At 37.2% G+C, this 26,604-nt stretch overlaps 1 protein-coding gene across 2 annotated transcripts in view; it reads left to right on the top strand.

Annotated features, from left to right (window-relative positions):
• LOC139720109 (tumor protein p53-inducible protein 11-like) overlaps positions 1-26,604 on the top strand; it is a 207,283-nt gene that overhangs the window by 116,176 nt on the left and 64,503 nt on the right. Inside the window, exon 1 of one of the 2 annotated variants that reach the window (XM_071631479.1) lies at positions 20,005-20,399. The exons of the other annotated variant lie outside the window; for it this stretch is intronic. Coding sequence (XP_071487580.1) covers positions 20,347-20,399 — 53 coding nt within the window. The 5' untranslated portion in view covers positions 20,005-20,346. Of the gene's footprint in view, positions 1-20,004; positions 20,400-26,604 lie in introns of those variants that run through there. 2 annotated transcript variants of the gene reach the window in all.

The following is a 26,604-nucleotide window of genomic DNA, read 5'->3' as shown; positions in this document are numbered from 1 at the left end:
CTAGCCCCTAACTGGGTAAATGGAGACATTGATGCACTGTACAGTGAATGACTGTTAAAGTACCTCAATGCTCCAGAAACACTGCAAGAAGGTTGTCCAGTGTGCAAAATCACCAGTTAGTAAGACTGGGACATGAACTCTCAAAGCTGTTGTCTAAATATTAATACATGGCACTATGATTTCTTTATCTGTTTATGTTATCTTATTTTGAGTGGGAATGAACTATTTACAGAATCTAGCTGTATTTTCTTTTTACCATATCTGCATTTGATCTTTAAAAGTCATTAAGTTTTGACTACATGGCACTATAATTTCTTTATCTTTTTATATTATCTTATTTTGAGTGGGAATGAAGTATTTACAGAATCTAGCTGTACACTTGTATTTTCTTTTTACCGTATCTGCATTTGATCTTTAAAAGTCACTAAGTTTTGACTACTCCTTTTATAAGTATATCATCTCATATCTATCATGACTGAAATTTTCTGCAGGGAGATTTTGGAAAATGAATTGCCTTTTCCTCAAAAAATGCTAATTAGGTTCTTAACTCATTGAGGACGGGCTGATTTTGCTGCAACACGTATTTTCCCATAGACACTTGCCCAAGTATACTTGGGACTCGTCCTCAACGGATTAAAGACCTGCCAACCCTACATATACACAGCTGTTAAAAACAAATCCAGTGGAGAGATAAACCAAGAAATTTGGATTCCAAAGCAAGCATTATATTTATTATGTACATTCTCTTCTTTGTTTATTTATTTTTGCTTTGTTTTTAGATTTTATTCTAAGGTCAGGAGAATTTACGCAGCAGGCATTCCAGATTTTTACAGCGTGTCTCATTACCACAGATGGAAATAACATCTGTGGTAAAACATCATGGTATTTTTGTGAATTATAGAAACAGCCTGCACCAGATAGCATGATAAAATTTCTCGATGAAGTTGACGCAGCCACATTAGGCTCTGATAGCGGTGCAGTACCCGTCGTGGTCCGTGCCGGCGCATACGCTTAATCAAATCACCGAGACGTCGCCCCCACCGCACTCTGGCCATAAAATTCAAATTGAAAGCTTGCTTTGTTTGTCCGTCCCATCTCCACCACTTTTCTTCTTTTTTTTTTCATCATTATTGTCAAAGTGGGAATACATGCCAAGAAGATGAGATATTGCATGTGCCCTGTCCCCACATTACACCAACAAAATTCCTGACAACAAGAGCAAGGGAAGCTGTGAACTATTGTAAAGGTGGTTTTACAAGGAAATTAGAAATTCGATATTTTTCCCCCAATTGCCACTTTGAAATTGAAACTATCCTCTTGTCCAAATATAATGTCTTCAAATCAGATGACATTTACATTTACTTCTTTTTTTCTTCATAAATTTGGAATGTGCTGCTTTAAGGAAAAAAAAGAGAAAAGTTGTGTTGAAATTGCTCATCTCCTAAATGTTCAGTTCGGTTTAAACTTTAAAGCTAATTTTCTCAAAACCAGGGACATGTTGTTGTTGCCTTACTTGTCATTTTTGTTCTGTTTTTTTGAGAAAGTTCACAGTATGAAAAATAGTTGATCAGATTTGATGCATAATTTTGTGTGAAGTGTGTTGACATTTGTTGTAAAGAATTTTAAGTAAAAAAGAAGGAAAAATTCATGTTTTAATGAAAAGTGCATGTTCCTTTGAATTGTATACCTGACCTAGAACAGGGGTGGGCCAAGTGTGTTTGCATTATGCTAGAAAAATGAAATATGTATTTTTGTTGAATTCTCTTTGTAGTTTCTATCCTGGTAATATCTTGAAGTAGTGTAAACTTTTAATTTTATCCAGCGATGGCTGTACCTAAACTTTAAAAATTCACATCTTTTGAACCAATTCTCCTATTTTCTCCTATTTTTCCCTCAAACTTCACTGATGTGTTCTACAAATGTGACCCGCTACAACAAAATGGTCCTAAAGTCGCGCACGGTCGAAGCCGTGAAAATCGAGTTTGAAGTCAGAGCATCAAAATTGGTCAAAACTTACGATTTTCTGAATTTGACATATCATTAGAGTCTGACATGTCTTCTATCATCTGTCGAAATTTTGAAGCAAAATGATGAAAGGAAAGACCAAAAAATAGCGTTATTATGGGCCATGTTTTTTTGGCGTTTCAACGAAGCAGAAACTGGTTCGAACATTTGGATTGAGCGCCACACAAAGGCTCGCCCCTAACAACGACCAGCGTGATCTCATTGGTCAGTTTGCCGCTTGCCGCTAACCGAAGCGTGAAGCTCGCACACTGCCCAGTCGACTGGTGCGTGCTGGCGGGGTGCGCTATGCCCAGCCGGCCCAGCCGCTTCTCCTGGCATCCTGGTCACTGATTGGTCGGTGAGGAGACCGCCGACGCTGTGTTTGAATGAGCATTTCGGGGGTTGCTAGGGCTTACCTTCTATTGTCCGGAGGTGAATACTGACTGCGTGTCCCGTGATCGTGATTGCGTCGAAAGAGAACTTTTAGGGCGCTTTTCTCGAAACTGTGATTTCCCAGACGTCTTGACATGCTCTCTATAAACATTGATATCTCCGCAGCCGATTATTTTTATAAGATGTGTTATATATCAATTTAAAGCAGAAAGATTAGGGAATTGTGTCACGCAATTTTCAAATAATCGACCTCGCCCGACTTTAGGATCATTTTGTTGTAGCGGGTCACAAATATTTCTGCATTCACCTGATCCACTTATTAGACCTTGCATCACAAAACTAACAAAAAGTCACACTCCATATTTTACGTAAGGACCCAACATAGGTGAAATGGGTGAACCTAAGTCAATTTTAAATTGTTGATTTTTCCTTAAGTAGCCATCCTTTTTTTACATATTTCATAAGTTTGGGATAATAAAATGGATGGGAAGTTCTGGGGGTTTTTTGCAGTTTTTTTAGAACACTTTTTTTGTTTGTAGAAGTGTGATTATGTCTCGGAGGCTCTGTTTCATTTCTTTTATATAAACCCTAGGTACAAGCTCGTCACTGTCAACTTGAATACCTTTCTAAAAAATAATGCTACCGCTTTGAAAGTTAGAAGTAATCATGAATGGAATGTGACTGAAAGTGGTGTTAAACTTTTGATCCGATACAAGATATTTATCTCTGGAATTTTCAGCTGTTAACGCTACAGCCTTCATCAGCAGAATGACCCATCTTGGCCATGGTCATGTGACGGTCAATAAGCGGGTCATCAACATTCGGACATTTATAGCGCCCCCTGTCTTTGTTGAGAGAAGGTTGGTTGGTAGGCATTGATTTAGATTGGTTCCTTAACTCCCCTTCCGAAGTATCATAGTTCCCGGTCTAGAACCTCCACCTTCTCCAGGTCGATGTGATGGCGATTCAATGTGGATGTGTTGTGATACTTCAGAGGAGGTGGAGGGAAATATCTTGTAATTGAGATCAAAAGTTTAACACCAATTTCAGTTGAATTTCCAATACAGATAAATGAGCTTCTATGGTAATGAATAGAATGTGTGAATAGAGTGTGCAAAATTTCAGCTTAATCTGTTTTTAATCCCTTCATTGTGGTTGCCCTGGAGTCTCACATCCTGTTTTTTTTTTTCCTCTTTCATCACACAGAGTGCAGATGTGAAATGAAGCACTTGAATAAACCCTGAACTTCAAAGCCTCTCTTGTCAGAAAATACCTTTCCAGCGTGTGTACTTTCTTTCGATCATTTAGATAGGTTAGGAAAGTCCATTTGTATTGAGTTATGGGCAATTGCACAAAGACTGTCACTTTTCACATTCATGGTACTGTGCTTGTGCTGATGTTCAGAAAAAGTTTTACAAACGCAATCAATGCAGTGTTTGATATGATCTGATTTTCTTCACCGTCATTTTACACTGTATATCTTACTAATGAATATAATTGCATTCTTTCAGAATGGTCCGATATTATGAGGAAGAGATAGACTGTGTAAAAAGGAGCAAGAATTCAACCATATCCTGTACTTTCAACAGTGCATGTACAAAATGCGAGGAGATTTTGGGGAGAAAAATTCAGAATGCATTTTGAACCCCTTCTGGTGCAAACATCATGGAATACAGCCAAAATAATTCATGAAATCATCGCAATCCCACTGGGCACCAACAGCGTAAAATACCCCTGAAATACATAAAAGATCGCAGCCGAAATAATTAATGAAATCATCGCGATCCCGCTGGGAGCACACAGTGTAAAATAAGATGAATAATACATGTTACTCTACTTGCACCCATGTTCAGAAAAAAAAAAAAAAAAAAAAAACGTAAACAGGCATATGATACAATCTGATTTTGTTCAGTAACATTTTATGCTGTATTTCACAAACAATTTTTTCATTCTTTCAGAATGGTTCAATACATGAGGAAGAGATAGGTGTAGAAAGTAAAGGATTACGAATTCAACCCTGCTGTGCACTTTTCATGAACGCATGTACAACACACATTTTCGGGAGAAAAACAAAGAATGCGTTTTCAACCCCTTCTTTTTTTTTTTTATTCTATTCATATCAACTCACAGAAATTATTCCTTTTTATTCTTTCTCAATAATTATGATCCATTTACAGCTGTATGCTTGTGTAATAACAATGCAAAGACTGCTCATAAGTTTGAATGCTTGGTATGTGACTCCGTGCTTATGTTTGTCATTGTTTTAAGTGTCTACGGGTAAAACGAGGAATCGGTTATAACAAGGTAATACCATCCTCATCCGGATAAGGGATTTGGCCAGATACGGGAGACTCAATGCTTTATACATGTACATATATACATACACATGTACTGATGTAGCCCATTGTAGTACCACATGTAGTAATGTGTATACTGCAACCTTTTCATTGTTACATTTGGGGATGTTTGGGGATGTTAAAATGTCTGAAGGTAAGCAATTTGGAAGGAAATTTGATGTAATGTATGTTAATCATGTTGTAAGTAATGTGTAATTCATGTGTATTTGTGTAGGAGTTCTCAAGGAGTTGGGAATCCCCCTTTCCTCCCGTGATTATTAAAAAAAAATAAATAGATCACGGCGAGATTGCGTCCGTATAATAGAGAGATCTGGATAAAGGGAGGCCGGATAAGAGAGGTTCAACTGTACATCATTTTCAAGCTTGGAGTCTGCTCTTTCAGAATCAATTCGTATCTAAAAGCCATGTTTGGCAACTTTTTTGGTGGTTTTGTGATACAGGTTCACAAATACATTTAGGTTTCATCCCAGCACTATTCCATGATTGCTTCAATAACTTCACTTTTTCTTTAACTGTACATGGTGTCAAATCCACTGGTGTAATGCAAAACTGTATCACTCCGAGTATTAAAACTTTTGAATGTTGCTACTTAGTTCCTTTAAAACAGAAATGCCAGCATGGATCTCACAATTTTCTCACCTTAAGGGTACAGTTTACCTTTGGGAGTAATCTAAAAAATGTTCAAGATATCACATTTGATGCATATGTGTAGGTTAGTTGTATCCCAGAGCATCCTACCTTGTAAAAATTTTGCATTAAAGCCTAAAATATATAAAGGAGATATCACTATTTTCCTCACTAAACCATAACTGTAGACGGTTTAGTCTAGAAGCATTCTTATTATAACTATTGTTTTCATTTTGTATGTTGAACAATACTTAACGTTAATTGTACTGATTCAAATTTTTACATTGGTTGTTTGTATCCCTAACTCACATTTTAGAACTCTTTTGAAGCAGTAAAGCTGGATCTTGTTTCATCTGCAAATAATAAATAATGCCTTTAACCCACACCACCATCTTTCCAAAATAGTGTCCCTGAGGCTCCCCTACTTCATCATCTCAGCACATGATTGGGGGGGGGGGGGGGGGCTTTGTGTGATGGCAGTTACCAAGCATCCTGAAGATAAAGCAAAACTAGAAGCAGTGGAGGATTATCTTTTGCTTGCAACAAGCGATGAAATTAGGGCTCGAGCGAATTAAGGTTGCAACGATGAAGGGAAATGTTTGTCGTCATACATCACCATTCTCGTCACATCTGACCTTTCGTACCTCGAATTTAGCCCCCAGCACCAAGTCATTAGTGCATGCTTCTTGGCAGCATTTTTCTGTGAATGTTCACTCTCTTCCTCTCTATTTCACATTTCTTTTCTTTTTTTGATATTCTCCCATCACAGTGAAAATGGTAATTATGATAAGCATCATCCTGTCTACCAGTTTTCTTCTTCTCTGACTTCATCTCAGCATCATTGATGTCATAGCAACCTGCATTGCATAATGGGGCATCAGTTATTAAGGTATCCCTGTTTATTGGATGGGATTGCAGTCTGAAATACTTCTTCTCCAAATGTAATAGAATTGATTTATCTCTCCACTGGGACTTCAAGTTAATTGCATGTAATCTGTTCATATTTCCCATTTACTATAAAGATAAAAGAGGTAATATACTGATGCTAATTTGACTATTGCCCTTGTAATTTATATCATTGTTATCACTACTGCAACCTCTCTAAGGCCCTCTTTGTTGTGTTTTCTTTCTTTCTGCAGATGTGCCACAAAGTTTTTCTTTCTTGGCCCTCATAAACCGACAAAAACTCAATTTAGAATGTAAAAACACGTGAAAGCACAATTGATTTTATATCCACCATTTTCAGCAGCAGAAAAAAAAACTGTGAAGTAGTCGCTAGGATATGCTTGCCATTGTAAACTGAAAAATATTATTATCTTATTTTTGTAAGTAATGCGGATGTCACTGCTCCCTGGTGAGATGTCTTGAATTTCTTAACAGGTGCGTGATGTAGTTGAACGAAAATAACGATTCCCTCATGCCTGTAGGTATCAGGATGAGACTGTAGTCACATCACTACTAAAATTGAATTTCTTCAGGAACCAGTTAAAGTGGCAAAACAAGAACAAAACAAACACAAGATATCAACACAGTTTCAAAGAGTGAGTAGGAATAAACAAACACACACCCTGTTTGAACCCTTAACCTGTGGGTAGTCCTAAGTATACTCGGACAGGTGTCTAAGGGAAATGCATGTCGTAGCAAAACCAGCCTATCCTCAATGGGTTTATGTTAGTTTAGAATTGAGACAAAATTGTTTTTTTTTATTTTTTATCATAAAACCAAAAGTTCAAATAATTTTAGTGGCACAAATGACCGAAGCGTGAAAATGCTGCTAGAAGGTGACTTGTGGACAACATCTTTAGATGGCTCATTCAAGACAAAATGGAGATCGACAAGGTGATTTATTCAAACTCACAAAGTTGCTTTGTTAGGGGCAAGAAGGTATAAGAAGGGGACTTGCTCAAATTCACCATTAAGGTGCCTTGTGAAGGATGAGAAAGTGACTTGCTGGAAAACAAAAGAAAACAAAAGGAAAGAAAACGGTTGCCTAGGCACTGGTGAAATTTGCCAAGTTGCCTTAATTGTTCTGGATTCAAAGGTTAATAGTCAATGTGGTTGAATTTGATATTCTCCTTACATGAGATAAAATAGTTCTTTCATTCTGTTGAAAGTTTCAGCTCATTGTCTTCATGTCTTCCTCTGTAAGGAACACACTGAAGCAAGATGGGAAAAACAGCCCTCTTGCCTACCTCATATTCGCATCAAGGCGAGTTTCCAACAAGTTGCATTTTCGAAATGATACGGTCAGAGCTCGAATCTGTACAATTGCAATGAGTTCAACAAACTTTGGCATCGCAGGCAAAGTCATCCTTTAAAAAGACACAACAGGGGAATGTGAAGTGTTCTCTTGCTGGCATATTGCAGCACTTTATATAGCCAGCAGTGTAGAGATGAGGCAAGGCTATGTGATGGTGCTCAGGTGGGAGGGAATCTAATTCTGTCTACCACCTCATCAGCCTCTTTTGTTTGAACCAGGAAGGGGGGAGAAGGCAGGTGTACTCTCAACCCTGAAGCAATGTGTAGACATATGAATTTTTAATTTTTATTTTTTTCGCTTGTTTGTTGTTGTTCGGTTTTTTAAAAATTTGTCTCTGCAGGTGATATTGCATGAGTACGTGTCTTAGGGGGTGATGATCTTGGATTTTGTTAAAGTAGTGCCAGCTCTGTTGGTGTGAATATGTAACATGATTGTGTTTTTATTGTCCATGCAGGACCTCCATGAACAACAGTGTTCAACTCACTTATAAATGGAACCACCCTGTGAAACAAAGACTATTAGATATATGAATGAATGAATGAATGAATAAAGAAATATATTTATAATAAATTCTATTAAAAAAACAAAACAATAAAAAATTAATAAGTAGATAAATATATCATTTAATACATAAATCTAATCAGATGTTGTTCATGAATAGATTTCTATTTTAATCATTAGGACCAACACTTATTAATATCTCATGATATCTAATAATGAATACTATATTGATTTTTATCACAACAATATGAGTAATGTTACAGTAGTGATGAATGGAAGTGAGCACAATTATAGGTACTTTACAGAAATGATATGACAAAAGGCAAGTTTGTTTGTTTGTTTTTTCAAGAGCCAAGTGTAGTAGATGCAGAAGTGGAAAAAAGTGATACAGTGAAAACTGATTAAGAATCCGTAATATATATTTTAATCAAGCAGTTCCAAAATGTGTGATTTTTTAGAGCTATTCACATCAGCAGAAGTCATCGCAGAGTTGTTTGTTACAGGTCCCCTAGAAGGTAATTCCCCCATTGTGGTCATGTTGGTATGGATAAGGAGAGCAAACTTCTTCATTTTTCACTTTTCACACTAGTCACTTACAGGGATTACCCAGGAGATTCAACATGAAAAATTTCTCACAAACTAGCGATTTATTTCTCGCTTAAATTCCTCTCGTTGGCTCTTTTGCTGTTCGAGTGCACATTATGGTGCATGCACAAAACCGCCCACAAGTCACTGTTGGTATTGCTGACCTTTTCCTTTTCATCCGGGAGTTTCCCCGTGATGCCTTTCACACTCTAGCATCACCCGATTCATAAAGGAAAGAAGATACTTTCAAGAAAATCAAGACAGTATCTAAGGAATAAAACAACCAGCCAGACAGATCGTCAGACAGAGAGAAAAAAAACAACAACAACAAAGGCACTCCCTGAATTGAATTATTGTCACCATCTGGCTCTGTCCAAGAATAAACAGATGCCACTTAGGCCCAAATTGAGAATGCCCCGGAAATATGGCACTGGGCAACAATTTAGAAATATACGCTGGCAAAGTTTTTTATCTGATTAATAAGCCATTTAGGTGCTGACTTGCTCACCGTGAGCTTAAGTGGTTGCCTGAGTCCTTAAGGTGAGGCAGTGTACAGTTGGAACGAGAGGGAGAGAGGAGTGATAGACGCACATGGGTACAGAGAGGAAGAGAAAGAGATGGAGGGAGAGATAGATAGACAGATAGATACATAGATAGATAGATAGATAGAAAATAAGGCACAAGAAGAGATGAAACGAGATAGAGTATGAGTGAGGGAGAAATAGGAAGGAAACAAATCACAGGAGGAATAGAGAATGGAAAAAATGAGGAAAAACACATTAAAGAGGAAGAGGGAAAGAGAAAAATAAAGGGATAGTATGAAAACATAGGAAGCATGAGAAGAGAAGAATATAGTGGGAAAGAGAGATAGGAAAGAGAGAAAGTAAAATAAGGTATTTATAAGAGAGAGGAAGAGTAAGCAAAAAAAGACAAAAACGAACAGAAGGGAGTGAGAATTGGAGAGAGAGAGAGGGAGAGAGAGATTGGAAGGAAAGAGAGAATAAGCTATTGACCGATTTGGGTTTGTTGAGGGCAGCATGCAATTTGTGGCACTGGGGTGCAGCCATGCGGTGTCCCAGCCGACCCCCCCTCTTCTCCCCCACCCCACGGGCAACATGTTTATCACGCACTTGTAACAAAGGTTCACGCACTAAGCAAGCCTTCGCGCACTCAGTATGACACGCCCATTGGCTAAAACAACCATGCATCAGTTTTTCATTCCGTGCGCGCAAGGGGGTGGGGGAGAGGGGGGGGGGGGGTAGGCTGAGACACCGCGTAATGGCGCTGCCCATGCCAAAAATACACATAGCACGTCACAGAATCGGTCAATATACAAAAAGAGAGATACTGAGGAGGAGAAAAGGAGTGATTGAAAGATGGAAAGAAAACAAAGCACTGGAATAGGGAAAGACAGAGAGATGATTATTTGTCATGAAAAAAGGCACCAGAAATGATGAGGTGGGAGATAGAAAAAATAGTGACAGACAAACAACAGAAAACACCTAAGTAGAAAAATACAGAAAGGGGAAGACAGGAAGAGAAAATTTACTAATGTGGATGAGAGTTTTCTCACAGAGTAAGCCTCATTATTTAAAGGACAAGTTCACTTTCATAGACATGTGGGTTGAGTGAATGCAGCAATATTAGTAGAGCACATCATTGAGAGTTTGAGGAAAATCGGACAATCTGTTCAAAAGTTATGAATTTTTTTAATTTTCTGCTCACTCAAGGCTGGATGAGAAGACTAACTATAGCTTGTGATGTCACATGAGTACAATGATATAAAAGAAAGAATAAAAAAAATTCAACATATTCTCACTTTTCTCGCATAACAAAAGAACACTTGACTTCTCTCTTTCAGAAGGCAGGGGGAATAATATTACCCTTAACATATGCCAGTAACAAGTCGAAGAAATGTGCACTTAATTCAAAAGTAAAGTTTTGTGAAATTCTCTTTTATTTTCTTTCTGTGGTTGTACGCATATGACATCATACACTATAGTAGTCTTCTCATCCAGCAGTGACTACGCAGATACTTTAAAAATTCATAACTTTCGAACGGATTGTCTGATTTTCTCCAAACTTTCACTGATGTGGTCTACTAATATTGCTGCATTCTCTCAATCCTTATGTATATGAAGGTGGACTTGTCCTTTAATATCTGGAGATATGAAGTCTAGCTAGAAAAGATGGGTAAGCAGATTCATGCACTGTAGGTAGTGAGGTTCTTTTTAGGCTGGGATATCATTGGAGAAGGGAAGAACTCGGTCAAAATACTGTTTTGATTAACACTTTAAAAGGATGGTATAGTTTTGGTTGAGATGGGGATTCAGATTTTAACTGTTACAAGATAACATGCCTTAAAAATATGAAAAGACGTGTAATTGTCAAAGGAATTCAAAGATTATTTAAAGAAAATTGGTTTTGAAAGTGCTGAGATATCCAAAAAATAAAGTAAAACATGTGCAGTCCTAATAAAAGCTGGGTCCCACGTTTCATTATTTTAGTTAAATCCTAATGACTTTCCTCTGACACAGTGGAGAAGAAAAACAAATAGGAAAAAAAAAACAGTTTATTCAAGCACAATATGTATGACTCTTTGAATACCAGAAATAGTCATTTAATGGAGAATTAATGCAGATGGCACATGCATTAATACAGAAGATGCAGTATTAGAGGAGTTTTATTTAAAAATAGCCATTGCAGCTAAGTACGTCATGTAGGCTGAGCTGGAATTTGTAATCCATCTTCGAAGACACTTTCGGTAAATGTGAAGGATTGTTGGGGAAATGGAACTTTCAAGAAATGCGATTCAATTTACATTCTTTCTACAGCACAAACAATCAATACACTGACCACAATAACAAATTTATGCATGGTGAATGCGGCTGTTGAACTGATTTCTGAGTGCTTTTAAAATACAGCAGTAAGGCACGTAGGCATTTTGTCCGAGCTTTTGCCAGCTTGCAGACTGGATAATTTTATCCGTTTGTTGCGTGAGAACACATTCACAAATTTACATTTGTTAAAGAAATGATCAACAATTCTCACTTGGCACTCCCATGAAGGAAATCAATAGTGTTACGTATGATTCAGTTGTACATTGTAGGACAGACGTGTCGACTGTAAACGGATACAGATGACAATTTTAAAATCCTCTCAGGCTAAATTTGCTTTTTCATCTTAAGATAATGTCTCAAAGTAACAGTGTACTGAATTATTTCGAGATATGGATGAGCATGAGCTTGATCGATTGCAAGATTCATTTACAATGTAACATCAGTGCTTAGTGGTGATTATAATAAAAAACAAACGGATTATGGACAATGTGTTCCGTGACGTAAGCAATTCAGCTCTAGCATATCTACTAGATTTGTGAGCCAAACAGCCTTTGTAGGCTTTTATGATGAAAGTTTTAGCCAGTCATGGTAAGGCTGAAGAGGGAATATCATCATTAAATGCAAATTGCACAAGAAAAATGAATGGATATTAAAGATATTGAAGGATAAAACTGTAATTTATTTTTTTTATATTGTTATATTCCTTGAGTACAACATAAGATCAAAGCTTAATTGTTATTTTGTACTAATGGGATACTTTTTGTGTCTTCTTCTTCTTCTTCTTCTCTTAACCTGTTGAAGATTAGTCCTGAGTATACTCAGACAGGTGTCTATAATGGCACTTGTGTGTTTGAAGCAAAATCAGCGAGTCCCCAATGGCTTAACTGAGAAACAGAGGGGAAGTGCCCCCCCCCCCCCCCCTCAACTTTCAAAAACGCTCCGCCGGCCCTGAGTATGGCTATGAGTATTCTTCTATGAGGCCCATTAATGATTAATGATAGATTATGAAACAAGTGGAGTGGTGAAAGATAATGGCTACTTGACTGCATTTCCAAGAAATGGGTGCTGGGAATACTGACTTCGTGATTGCTGCTTGTCTAGAATTGAGGATGGAAAACATGTGTGGAAGTAGATCAGTCATTTTGGGGAGATTTTCCCATGTAAAACTCACTCTAAGCTTTGATACTCCCTTATCAGAATGCATTCTAGAACTTGTTCTACAACAAAAGCAAGCAGATCAACAAGTCACCACCCCCCCCCCCCAAAAAAAAACAAACAAACAAACAAACAAACAAACAAACAAATGAGATAGATACACAAAATAGACACAAAAAACACACAAACAAAAAAACAAAGCCATACAAAATGAAATAAAGTGAGGTAGAAATGCAAAGAAAGGGAAATAAAGAAGCCGACTGGCAGTTTTATTTCTTGTGCATTTTTAATTTTCATGAAGTCAAATGTCTTGCCTGCAGCTGCCGCTGATAATCACCTTTTCTGTTTTATCAGTTTGTATTTTTTTTATTCACACTGTGGGGAACATGAGTACTGAGAAAGCAGGTGAAACTCATTCAACGATTTGTCAACTTTGCATGCATAATATTTTGCTGAAAGGCACAACTGCGCTCTAACCAGTTAAAGAATTTTATTGCAAAATGAGCTAACTTCATTTTTGTTAAGTTGAGGTATTTGTGATCAGACTGTTAAAAAACAAAGAAAATAGTATGAAAATACAGGATATTCTTAATCATAACTTCTAGAATATTCCTGGTTATGTTACAAGTGAGGTATTGCTTGAAAGGTTTAATTTTTGTCTATCCAATGCTGGACTTACTTTGAAATGTTTAAAAATGGCGCTTAGCCCATTTTGCATTAAAACTCTTCGATTACATAACAGAGATGATCAGGTATGAGTTCAACATACAATATATGAAGCAAACTTTGTCAATAGATGTGCTGTGCTGCAATGGTATCAATGTTTATTGTGTTAGCACATCATTCTTAAATATGATTTCTGGGAGACACCAGTTACCATGAGATGATTGTAATAGTGAAAACTTATGGTGCCTGGTAAACTCGACTTGAATAGGGTAGGTAGATGCTCATAGGGCAACAAAACGTTACATTTGCATGTACAGTTCAGGCAATATAAAGAAAGAGAGAGAGAGAGATCCGAGAATGTGGAACTTTCCAAAACCAAGACTAATTTTGTGTGTCTCCCTGCCTGCAGATCACAACCCAATAGGTGAATTATGTTGTACTGTGTGTGTGGAAAGTTCACTCCTATGCAGCAGCCCTGCTAGTTTTTTTTGTTATACCCCCGCCACACATAGTGTGAATGGGGTATATAGGAATCACCGTGATGTTGGTCGGGCGGGCGGGCGGGCGGGCGGGCGGTCGGTCTGTTGCAAAATCTTGCGTCGCGAACTCCTCCTAAAGTTTTGAAGCAATTTAAATGAAACTTAGGGTAAATGATGATATTGAGGTATAGATGTGCAAAACATGTTTTTTGTGTTTGTCGGACAGTGCGTTGCCATGGTAACCATAATTTTACCAAAACCTTCCTTGTGGATTGAATAACCTCCATAGTATTTGAGCAATCAATTTCAAAATTGGTATCTATGATGATCTACAGGTGTAGTTATGCAAGACACTCTTTGTCTTTGTACTTGACATAGTGTTGCCATGATGGTAACGGCATGTTTTTTTCGAAATCTTGTGGAGTGAACAACTTCCACAGTTTTGAAGCAATTGACATCAAATTTGGTAGGCATTATGGCCTTGAGGCATAGATGTGGAACATATAATTTTTGTGTTTGTCGGACAAAGCGTTGCCATGGTAACCATAATTTTACCAAAACCTTGTGGATTGAATAACTTCTACATCATTCAAGCAATTAAGGTCAAATTTAGTATGTATGATGATCAGGAGGTGTAGTTATGCAAGACACCAATGTGTTAATATAAGAAAAATATGTTGCCATGGTAACCACTCTTTTTGTATCAAATTGAATCATTTAATCTATGAAGGTAAAATTTGGTGTGTATGATGCTCTTTAAGTGTAGTTTTGCAAAAGGTCCTTTGTATTTGTATCGGACAATGCGTTGCCATGGTAACTGCTTTTTTTTTTAATCCTGTGGAGTGAACTTCTTCCACAGTTTTCAAGCAATTGAAACCAAATTTGGTAGGCATTATGGCCCTGAGGCATAGATGTGGAACACATAATTTTTGTGTTTGTCACACAAACTGTTGCCATGGTAACCACAATTTTACCAAAACCTTGCAGATCGAATAACTTTTCCATCATTCAAGCAATTAAAGTCAAGTTTAGTATGTATCATGATCTAGAAGTGTAGTTTTGCAAGACACCAAATGTGTTAGTTTAAGGAAAATGTGTTGCCATGGTAACCACTCATTTTTGTATCAAAATAAACCATTCAAGCTATGAAGGCCAAATTTGGTGTGTATGATGGTCTTTAAGTGTAGTGATGCTGGGGGAAAGCATGTTTCCATTTGCTGTAAGTTTTATACTCAGTGTCAACTCTGTAATTGTACAGTAAACTAAAATTATTCTGTTTCCAATTTGACAAGTGCACAAACTTGGTATTAATGTCATTGCCCTCATGACATCACATACTATAAAGCAACACTAGGGGCGGGGGTATTAATCACCTTCAGTGATAATTGTAGTTTTTGTTCCTGTTTGTTTTTGTTTGTTTTTGGGGGTTGTTTGTTTTTTGGTTTTGTTTTTGTTTTGTTTTTTGTTTGTTTGTTTGTTTGTTTTTAAAGCCTGATCAATCCTGTGTGAGGTTCAGTGTTCATAAGTTACCTGTGGGCACCTGCTGAACCCTGTGCAAAGTGTATGGATATCTGAAACTCTGGTAGAAGATGGCTTAATGAGATTGCATGAAGATAGAAAGGTAGCAAGTGTAAAGGTAGATGGCTGGTAATAAAGAAATAATTATGTTTTACCCTACAGTTACTTGGTCTGTGTAATGAAGACATTTTTGTTTTGTTGTTTCCTTCCATTCGAGCTGAATTTCTGTGGTAGTCAATCATCTTCTATCATCTCAATTATAAACCCACTGGCTGTTGTCATAATAAGGCTGTGTGCCTATGAGACCTATGAGATTGATTTTGTTGAACTAAGCTGTCTTCAAATTTAAGTTTGTATGGATTAGCAATATTAATTCTAGATCTTGCCAATAGGTGGCAGCAGACAGTTCTTCTCAGTTGAAGTCATATGGGATACAGGTGGATAATAGCGAAGTACTCCCAATGGATGCATTAATACTGCAGACTTTTTCACCTGCTCATAAATAATTTTTTGAGATGACTAAAGCTGAAACTGAGGCTGATACCACCAGTAGAGGGCAGCAGACTTATGTCATCTTTGATGTCTTTTTTTATTTTTTACAGTTTGCATTATTTCTTTATGTCAAATGGTTGTATTTGCCCATACAGGCCTGGTGCCTCCCCCCCCCCCCCCCCAAAAAAAAAAAGATGATGAAAAAAATAGATATCCACAATACTCATTATAGTATATGGCCACCTGATAGTTACTGGTTTTACATCAATCCTACAAGCATTACTGAGTTCAAAGAATATAATCCATTTGAGTGCCCATGGGATAAAAGGCATGTTTTTCTCTCAGTTTTTACTATTCTGTGGAAAGTTTTTATTCTCTTCTAGTTTAGGTAGATTTGAAAGGATTTCACCCTAATCTGCTACGACTGCACAGTTACTCAAACTGAAACTCCAAGTAGTTTATCATTTTTTGTTTTATACCGGTGTGATCACTTTAAACTGAAGTGCAATAGTTTTTTACAGCAGCAAGGAAGATTTTCTGGTGGTCTGATAAGTTTGTGAATACTGTTGTCAGTAGAGGGCAGCAAAGCACAATGTCTTGCTGCAATGCCAGAAAATCACTTGCAAATCAGTCACTCGACAGGAATTGGCTGGATAGTATATAATAATGGAGCCTCTGCTGAAAAATACAGTGACGAACTAGAACAAATAATTAGCAAAGGATTTGCTTCCATTTTCCAGGCTTTATATTGAGTGGAAAGAACAGTTTGCATTGAAATATATTCCGTGGAGAGCTGTTGATACATGTGACATTTTGATACCAAAACAAAATTGTCTGATACTCCACTTCTTTTGAGTTACTAGGCCGACTTGATGGAACCATGGATATTTGAAGACCCATGTATAGAGAGGTATAGAGAAACAAGCAATTAGAAGCACAAGACACCAAGTACATTTTGACATGAGGTAAAAAAACAAGCAAATGCATGAAACATAATTATATATCAAATGACTTTTTTTTTGGGGGGGGGAGGGGGTCATATACCCTGTTTGGCATTTTCTCAGCAATTATGCATTCATGCTTATGACTTTTTCATGGTAACATGATGATAGGTAATATAATTATTTGAATGGATTATAATGAGAGATGTGTGTTTGCCATGTACCCAAGTTCTAGTTCATGCCCAGATAATATATGACTCCCTATTATAGCCTCGTTACTGTTCAGTGTTTGTGTATGTTTCTGATTTAGTGTAATACATCATTATGTGCTGTCCTCCTGTTCAGCATTTTGTAGATCAGTCATGTGATGCTGAAAATAATCACCCTGTTATGACAGCAAATATCTGACTTGAGGGCTAAGAGTGTCACAAAGCAGAAACACAAAATAGTGATTGTCTATGCAATCAATATCCTACATTCCTTCCTTTGTGTTACTTTTTTTTCAGAAATGTATGTATAAAGGTTTAACAAATAGACAGGCAGATGGCATTTGCACGATATATTAACAGACATTCTTACTACATGTATGTTCGTTTCAGCGGAAGTTCGAGACTACTCTACCTCTGGCCTCCCACACTCCCGATAATCTTATAGAATCACAGGAATATACTAGGCTCTTGGGTTTGGATCTGTTATGCTGGGCATGCATAGAACCAGGTCTGGAGTAGTTTGAGTTTCCTCATACGCCTGGCCAGCGATTCCACTTCTTCTTCATCTTCCTCCTCTTAAGTTTGTGATTGGGAAAGGTGAGGTGCGTGAGAGGCGGAGTCAGAGTTAAAATGGTGGAGACGGATACTCACAAGATGGATACCCTCCAGGAGCCTCCGGCTTATGTCCCCATGAGGTGAGTCAATTAACCAGAACCACTAAATTTAACACTTTGTGCCCATTGAGTGCCGATCAGTACAGAAGACCCCATAGGGCTCCACACGCTTTTTAAAGTCTCTAGCACGGAAAGGGTTAAAGAGCACATGAATCTGCCCACCAAGACCACAGGGTCACTATAACACCAGAGAACTGTACGTGCACACATCATTTCAACAAATCCTGGATACACATCATTAATAATTAACTCTTTATGTGCCATGGTGGAAACCCCCTGTGTGCCACGTTATTCTGAGACACGAAGATAGTCATGCTTTGAGAAAGAATTCTGTTTTTCCAATCTGTATAACTTCTACAAATTTCTGTTAAGCTGGACGTAATAGTGAGCAAAGTTAAAGAGGAATGCCAAACTTTGCTTCCATATACAATGTATATCAATTCTATTTTCAATTTTTCTTTTGAATTACCAGTTGCTACATTACTGTAAAGGAATGACTTTTGCACATAAAATAGTGACAGAAACTTAAAGTGTACATGCAGAATCTAGTTGGGAACACCGCTTGATAGTCATTCACCACATAGAATGCAAGCCGTATGTGAGAGGAACAAAAGCTCAAGAAACGCTTTGATTGTACCGCGGGATTAGCGATATATCGATCGGTTTTGGCGGGTTTGTTTGTTGAGCAGAATATGCGAAGTTGGCACGCCGTCGACTGAGTCGGACATGCGAACATGGCACATAAAGAGTTAAAGGAATGGTACAGTATTGGTGGAGATGAGAATTGGACTTTTAACTTTTGGTGAGATACCAAGAAAACACTATGAAATAGTACAGAGCATGCCAGTTTAAGAGGAATTCAAAGTTTATTTGATGAAAATCGGGTTTGGAATGACTGAAACATCCAAAAACAGTAAAACAAAGTGATCATAATAAAGTGTGGGTCCCACACTTTATCAGAATCGCTCTTTTTGGATATCTCAGCCATTTCAAAACCAATTTTCATCAAATAAACGTTGAATTTCTCATAGAATTACATGCTCTTTCATGTTTCAGAAGAGGTTTCTCATTATCTCACCACAAATGTTAGAAACCTGAAATTGGGTCTCAACCAAAACTATACGATCCCTTTAAGTCCAGATCTCCACCAATAACTAATCACGTGATCCTTTTACCAATATGAACCTTTCCTGGAATATTATCAAAACTCTATCATGTCTTTCAAGTATTCCCAGCAGAGAAAATGACAAGAACAAGAACAACAACAGACATTAGAAAAAAAAAGATTGGTAGAGTGGAATGTAACATTTCAAAAAGTGCATAAACTCTCTTTTTTTTTAATGGAAAAGATTTTTTTTTTAATGTTTGGATTAGAACAGCCATGTAGTTGGGATGTCAATTTATCATGTTTTTATGAGATCCACTGTACTTTCCGTGTTATGCACTAGCCCCTGATTCCTATATCTGAGCTGAAAACTTTCGTGGCTTTGCATTATACTCTTTACTTTTCAAATCAATTAATGTAATGTTACTAAAGAAAAAAAGAGAAGTGTGCATCCAACCATTTCAGCCTTGAATGAATGTTTGAAGCTCATTAATGATAGTGATATTGAATAATGATAAAAAACGAAAGTGTGATAGGAATTCGAAACTAGATTCCCATCAAACAGCTATTTCAAAAGTAGTCATTCCTCCAGATCATTGAGCATTTGTTGACTTTCTTCCTCACTGCTGCTTGACTAGTGGACCCAGACAGTCTGTCTTTCAGTCCCATCCATTTATCTTCAAGTGGGTCATTGATCCAGACAATTACTTTATAAGGTACAATCGTAGTATCTCCAAGCCTCTCATAATCCAAGTCAATGATGGTGAGAAACCATCGAGGTATTGATTTTAGATATTTTGCCTCACTAAGAAAGTTTAGTCTTGTATATCATCAGAAGCAGTGAGCTAAGTTATTGTTTGTGCTATGAATCAGTCATTAACAAATTAATTCACATTGATTTAAAATTTGTAAACAGTTCTTCTCATAATTTTATAACATATCAACCAAAACAGATGCTTCTGGAATCTGAATCCACTCTGAAATTGCTAGAAAAAGCTATTTTTTGCCAAAAGAAGAATGATGTAGCCTGGAGGTTTCAATATTTTTGGTCTGGTTCTCAGACTAACTTTGGAATACAAGTCTTCCATGCTTGGATAACTCTGGCCCAAATACAGATCAATTTTTCTCCAACTGCTGTCAGGCTATACTGGTCTCACTTCCCCTTTCTTTCATCGTGTCTGAATAAAAGAAACAGAAGAATACGCATCTTTAGACTCGTGCATGGGCCATGTACAGTAACAAGCTACTGTGCTATTAGTGTTGAATATAGGATGTGCTTTAGCCATTTCATGTGATCAGTACAACTGGCTTTATAATGACTATACTCAGTGCCTATGTCAAGCACTAACTTCTTGTGAGTGAAACCGTCTGGACTGACTGAAAACTAATAGCATCAAAACCTGGAAGACAAACCATTTTGTGGAGTCCAATTACATGGATGCAACCTACATGTGGTATAGGAAAAATATGCTATAGGATTGAACCTCAAGAGCTGCTTAATTCTCTGAACATACAAGGATAAGCTTAATAGGAACCAGAAATGCAGGAATCCGCCTCCAGAATGTCCAAGTGTAACCGACAAGAACCCCGCTGGTGAGCAACTTTTAGCACTTTTCATTTCCTGATCAAGGTGTCATGATTATTTTAAAATGACACGCTGTGAGTACATGTATAGCACTTGAGTTGATGTTCATTCTGTTCTGTTTCAGCAGTCATAAAATGTTATAAAGCACCCACTCATGTACACAGTGAATCGCACTTGAGGATGTTCATTTTCTCATAGTGTTTTAATGGGATGATAGAGTTTTGGTTGAGATGGGGCTTCAGGTTTCTAACTTTTTTTGTGAGATAATGAGAAACCTTTTATGAAGTATTATAGAGCACACAATTCTAAGAGGAATTAAAAGTTGATTTGATGAAAATTGGTTTTCAAATGGCATCAGCGATATCCAAAAACAGGTCGTAATAAAAGGTGGGACCCACCTATTATAAGGACCACTTTGTTTTATTTTGTTTTTTGATATCTCAGCCATTTCAAAACTGATTTTCATCAAATAAACTTTGAATTCTTCTTAGAATTGTATGCTCTATAATATCTTATAGGACATTTCTCATTTTCTAGCAAAAAGTTAAACTCTGAATCTCTAATCTCCACCAAAGCTATACCATCCCTGTAATTAGCTTGAAGAAAGCTTATAACTATCTGGCATACTTGGATTAATTCATGTTGAGTTGAAGATTACTATTTTAACATTTCATGGGGTTCCTTTTTAAACAAAAGCTACTGCTTCATATTTGTCATGGATGATCTTATTTTGTGCGCATTACCTGTGGAAGGAATGATGGCTTTGATAGGAATTTGTATGAAGTTTACTGCAAATTGAATAATTACTGAACATGCTCACAAGTAAGCAATATTTGAGGGGAAGATATCAAAATGTAAAAACTCTCAAATTTAAATCAAAAGTTGATGAAAATCACGAAAAGAAAAAGTATCGCATGTTTAATTATAACACTTACTTGATGAATCCACGAGTTGTCTGCTGGGCAGTATAGCCAAAATTAAGTAGTGACTAGGCATTAGTTGAAGAGTTTCATCGCAAAAACCGATAAGTCCATTTTTTAAGATTTTGAAGTATGGTCTATATCATGAAGTACAAAATAATACCTTTGAAATGATATATTGGTCACTACTGCAACATATAAAGGTAGATTTTTGAAGTTATGGTCAAAACAAGCAAAAATTTTCGTATTATTCTCTTTATTTTTCTTGACCTTTAATCGCAAATATCTCCATTTGGCAAATATGGACTTATCATATTTTGCGAACAAACTCTTCAGTTCTACTTCCTTAAGTACAATACTTGTTTTTGCTGTAAATGCACTGAAATAAATGCCATATTGCATTATTAAGATGCACATAGGTATAGTAATGTTGCACCCCTATCTATTTTTGCGCATTGTGAAGTTATACTTTATGTAATTTATCTGACAGGTAGCACAAAAACTTCAAAGTGATCTATATGTTTATATATAGTTAATCATTTTATTATAGCCATTGTTTTAATTTATATTTTGATTATTGCTGTTATTTCAATTAGTAGAAGTTGAAGTACTAGAAGTATTGTCATGATTGTGATTATCACTCCTGCTGCAACCAGTGTGTTCAGCTAATCCAAACCCACCAAGTCTCCCCGATCCCACAGAAGGCCCCCTGAAGTATCAATTACAACTCATCATAAGAGGATATAAAAAAAAAAATCTCTGTGATTCACGAATCAATTTTGCCCAGTGAAATGCATGTTACACAAGTTAGTATATCCCTGATTACGTTTTGAAATCTGAAAGCTGTATGAGTTGTTGGCAGCCCTGACAATCCAATTAAAACTATACTTGAAGGCGGCCTTTAAAATAATGTAGTTTGCAAAGTGGGGAGGTTAAGGGTACAGTAACAATTGTATACACACAAACACTCACACACACACATGTACACAATGATAATAATACACACACCAAAGATGACAATTTGACATATATTAAAGGTGACACTGGCAGTATTGGAGCGGCTAAAAGCTCGCTTTCAGCATTTGCAGAGAGAGAAAACAAAAAGGAACTAAAAATGAGATACATGCCAATATCACATGAGCAAAGTACATTTTGGCCAGGGTCCAGGGTTAGCTCATGGCCTTTTGCATGCGATTTAACACTATTGTGAAGGCCTTATTTGCATAAAGTTTCACTCATGAAGGCCATTCTTTCATGCAAATACCCTTAGATCTTAACATGAGTATACTCCGTACTGTTTGATACTTAATCAGAATTTCTCTCCGTACCGATACTGTTTGATACTTAATCAGAATTTCTTGCTGGACTATATCTCACAATGTATAGAGGAGGGAGAGGGGCTGGTACTGTACTTGTGTGAATGACCCTGTAAACCCATTTCCAGCCTGGTTGCAAACACATCTGCGTCCTGCACGAACATGCAAGTGGGAAATGGTATACAGACAGAACTCATGTTACCATACATTTACATATCATTTAACCCATCTCCACAAAACAAGCTATATGACTTTGAGTTTCCATCGGGCTGAAAAAAAAAGAAAAAAAAATACATTTTTGGTCGACTTCGTGGATTTGAGCATTGTATTTAGTGTTTTGTGATGGAGGTATCTATTTGCAATCTAAATTCAAACTTTAGAAGCACAAAATGATGTTTTTTGTTTGTTTATCTTTTTTTTCTTGAAGGGCACTTGATATATGTTCATTTTTTGACATTTATACGCAGAATAATTCAAAACAAACAGGCTTAATTATAATTCATCAAAAGTTGACTCATTTACTGTTATGATTTGAAAGAATTGAAAAGTTTCATGTGTTTTCATCAAATAATGATGTTATTGGTCACATCCACATATAAAAAAAAATGGCTGCAGTCTTGATGTCATCGGTCAGCGCATGTCTTAAAAACAAACAAACAAACAAACACATGTTTTAGTTGATTTTTTTTTCAGGCACCGCAGAATGTTGTGGGGGGGGGGGGGGGCTGTGGTCCATCAAGGGGTCAATATCACCCCCCCCCCCCTTTCCTGAGCCCATGTTTTGCAGCTATACATCCCACACACACACACACACACATCATGAAAAGATAAGGGAAAAAAGATATATGAATGTAATGAGAGGTGAATGAAATGAATCTAATTAATAAGTATTATTTTGTGAAAATATATTAAATTCTCACATTGCTTGATTTTCTTTTAAATCTAATTTTGACTGATACCTCATACAACTCTAATTGTTTGAATCTTACTGCATACACAGTGTTGAATTGCACTATAATGACAGGTTACCACAGACATTTCCAGGGCTGTAGACTTGTAAAAAGGAAGTGCATGTTAGTTTTCTAGGTACTGGTCTCCAAGTAACATACATGACTTCCTGTCTATAATCCACCTAACAAGAGATATAGCACAAGATTGAATCTTCATTTGTGACCGCCCAGCTCAAAACCCACAAAAAGTAGGCCAAAATAAATTTCTATTTTGTACATTGTTTAAAAGAGTAAGGTCTAAACTTTGAAATTGTATATAACTTTGCTTAATTAGACCATCCTAAGTCATTTAGAAAGTAATTGAAACAAAAAAGAAAGAGTTAGGAGGCCTGCTCAGTTTCATCAGAAAGAAAGAACTTTTATGATTCAAAGATAAGGGTCAGTCATGCATGCTGTACAGAAGTATCAATGGAAAAAAACAAAATATGGTTCAGATAAGACAGCTAATACATGTATCTTGATTTCAATGTTGTTTTAAGCTGCCAAATTTTGACAGTGGGTAGACAAAAGATAATGCCCTCAGGTATTAAAGACCAGCTTTGTACATTTGAGTTGGTCAACCCAACTGGGCGATCACATTTAACCCGTTTAGGATGGACTGGTTTTGCTACAACACGCATTTCCTATATAAGGCATCTGCCCGAGTATACTCTGGACTCGTCCTCAACGGGTTTAAAGGAATATATTCTTCCTTGTGTTCAAATTTGCTCTTTAAAAAGTGAAATCTTACAAAATGGGAGAGTAGATATGTCATTAAAGTCAGGTAAGACATTAAAAAGTTGCCAAATGTAACAATTTCTTGCACCTTACATATTTTTACCAAATCACATACAAATCAAATTTTACAACTACTTGTATGTCACAAATTTTGTTGACACAAGAATATCCTAGGATGTCATACTGACGATGATTTACTCTCACTCTCCACTCCAAAAACAGAGTTACTGAATATTCATGACGCCCTCAGTCCTCTTCCTGAACCATGACCTCCCTCAAACCGGATTGGCTTATTGAAGGGTAGAGATCATGCATATTCAGTGGATCTGCTGAATATGCATGAATCTCTCCACTTCCTTTACCGTGACCTCCTGTGAACCCTTGACTTCCTGAAGTGAAGATTTCCTCATTGGACTTTGTTTGGTGAATTCAAGGATGAAATATATGGGGAAGAAGAACGTTGTATCGTTTTTCTTGCTCACTATGCAAATAGTGTATTACATCAATGCTGCACACTGGCCACTAGTCCGACAGTCCCTGACCAGTAAAAATCGCTGCCGGACCCAGAGACTCCAACCCCAATCACCTTCTGATCTGGAGATTCTCCCGCCCGAAACCCCTAGCAAACGGGAGACTCCAAGTTGATGTGTGCAAAGCGCGAAGTTCCTAGGGTTCTAGATGTTCTCTGGTGCTATCTAAGGCTTATTTTTTCAACATACGATAGCAATAAGTAAGAAATCCTTTCCATCGGGAGACACAGAGCCAGGACGGGAGAAATCAAATCTCAAACGGGAGAACGGGAGATTTTGCAAAATTGGGCTTTCGGCGGGAGATCTCCTGTCGAAAACGGGAGAGTTGGAGTCTCTGCGGACCTACTGGTACCTACTGGTCAGGCAGACAGGTCAGACCAGTAGAAAAAAAAATGGGTTAGTGTGCAGCCCTGATTAAATTTTAATCTCTTATCTTCACAGGGATATGTCTCACACATGTACATTATAAGTCCTTAGCATAAATAGTGTATTTTCATATTCACTTGTTAGGTCACTCCAGTGTTTGAACAGTAAAGTATATTCCACAGTAGAGGTCGTACAAAGTTCAAAGCACTATTATTATAGCAGTTCTTTTGTTCAATTTTAAAAGTTCAGTTTATTCTCTCTGAATGGACACATATTATGTACATATTTTTTTTTTTACCTTGTAGGAGTTTATATAAAACATTTTATAGAAAAGAAGAGCATTATGTTTAATTGTTCTATGTGGTTTAGAATTAATATTGCCATTTTATGAAGACAAGTCATTTATGCACATTTCAGAACATTCTTCTATTTTTCTCTTATCTGTTTTCCATTACCTCAGTAAATGCCATTTGTAGGCTTTTTACTTGTCTCTCTATTTTTCTTTTTTTTTATTTGACTTGATAATGGGATTTTCCCTTTATGACCGTGAGTCCAAAGGTAGTATTCTGGAACACACAAAGCTTTGTATGCTCTAACACAATAGCCACAGTCACACTGGCAAAACTACAAGAACAGGGCATTCAGACGCAAAAAATTTATACTAGAACGGTATAGCTATACCAAAACGGTATAGCTGTACGATGAATTTATATGTCTGAACGCTGACTAACGAAATGACGTATAACGAAACGACGTATAGCGAAACGACGGTCAGAGCATCGTTTCGAACTAGAAGTCGATAACGAATCAGCATTCCGTGTGCGTCTGAACGTATGGCGACCATAGAAAGGTATAACTAGGCGGGGCTTAATGGGAGCGCGCACGAAAGGATGACCCCACAGCTGTCACTCATGACTATATAAGAGCATGCGCAGTGGGAAACTGCACATCTATACGACGATTCCCAGAACGATCGAAATTAGTGTCTGAACGGTCTGTCGGCTATACGATGATTCTTTATATGTCGTTTTGTTATCGAGTTTTGGTATAAAATGGCATGCGTCTGAATAGGGGGGGGGAGTTTGCTCATCCATTCACACTGGTGGCCAGACTTCTGGAAGTTTTCGTTCCCTATAAGTTCTTGAAGTTTTGGTCAGTGGTGCACATATGCAACGAAGAATGAAGCTGGCAATGTCTGACAGCTTTGGACAAACAAGAATTGGACTGGTCATTATTATAATAAAACTTTGTGAGGCTTTAGCTACATGCCTTCAGACTGCACAACTTTTAGAGGCCTGAGCTAGAAGACTTGGAGATGACACAGCCCTTAACTTTTGATATGCTGTTTCCATTG

This window comes from Diadema antillarum, unplaced genomic scaffold, assembly GCF_040938485.1.
Source record: "Diadema antillarum isolate AM-2024a unplaced genomic scaffold, OU_Dant_1.0 scf00000122, whole genome shotgun sequence".
Classification (NCBI taxonomy): Eukaryota; Metazoa; Echinodermata; class Echinoidea; order Diadematoida; family Diadematidae; genus Diadema; species Diadema antillarum.
The sequence above is the reverse complement of the archived record's forward strand: the minus strand, read 5'-3'. Positions and strand labels throughout refer to the sequence as shown.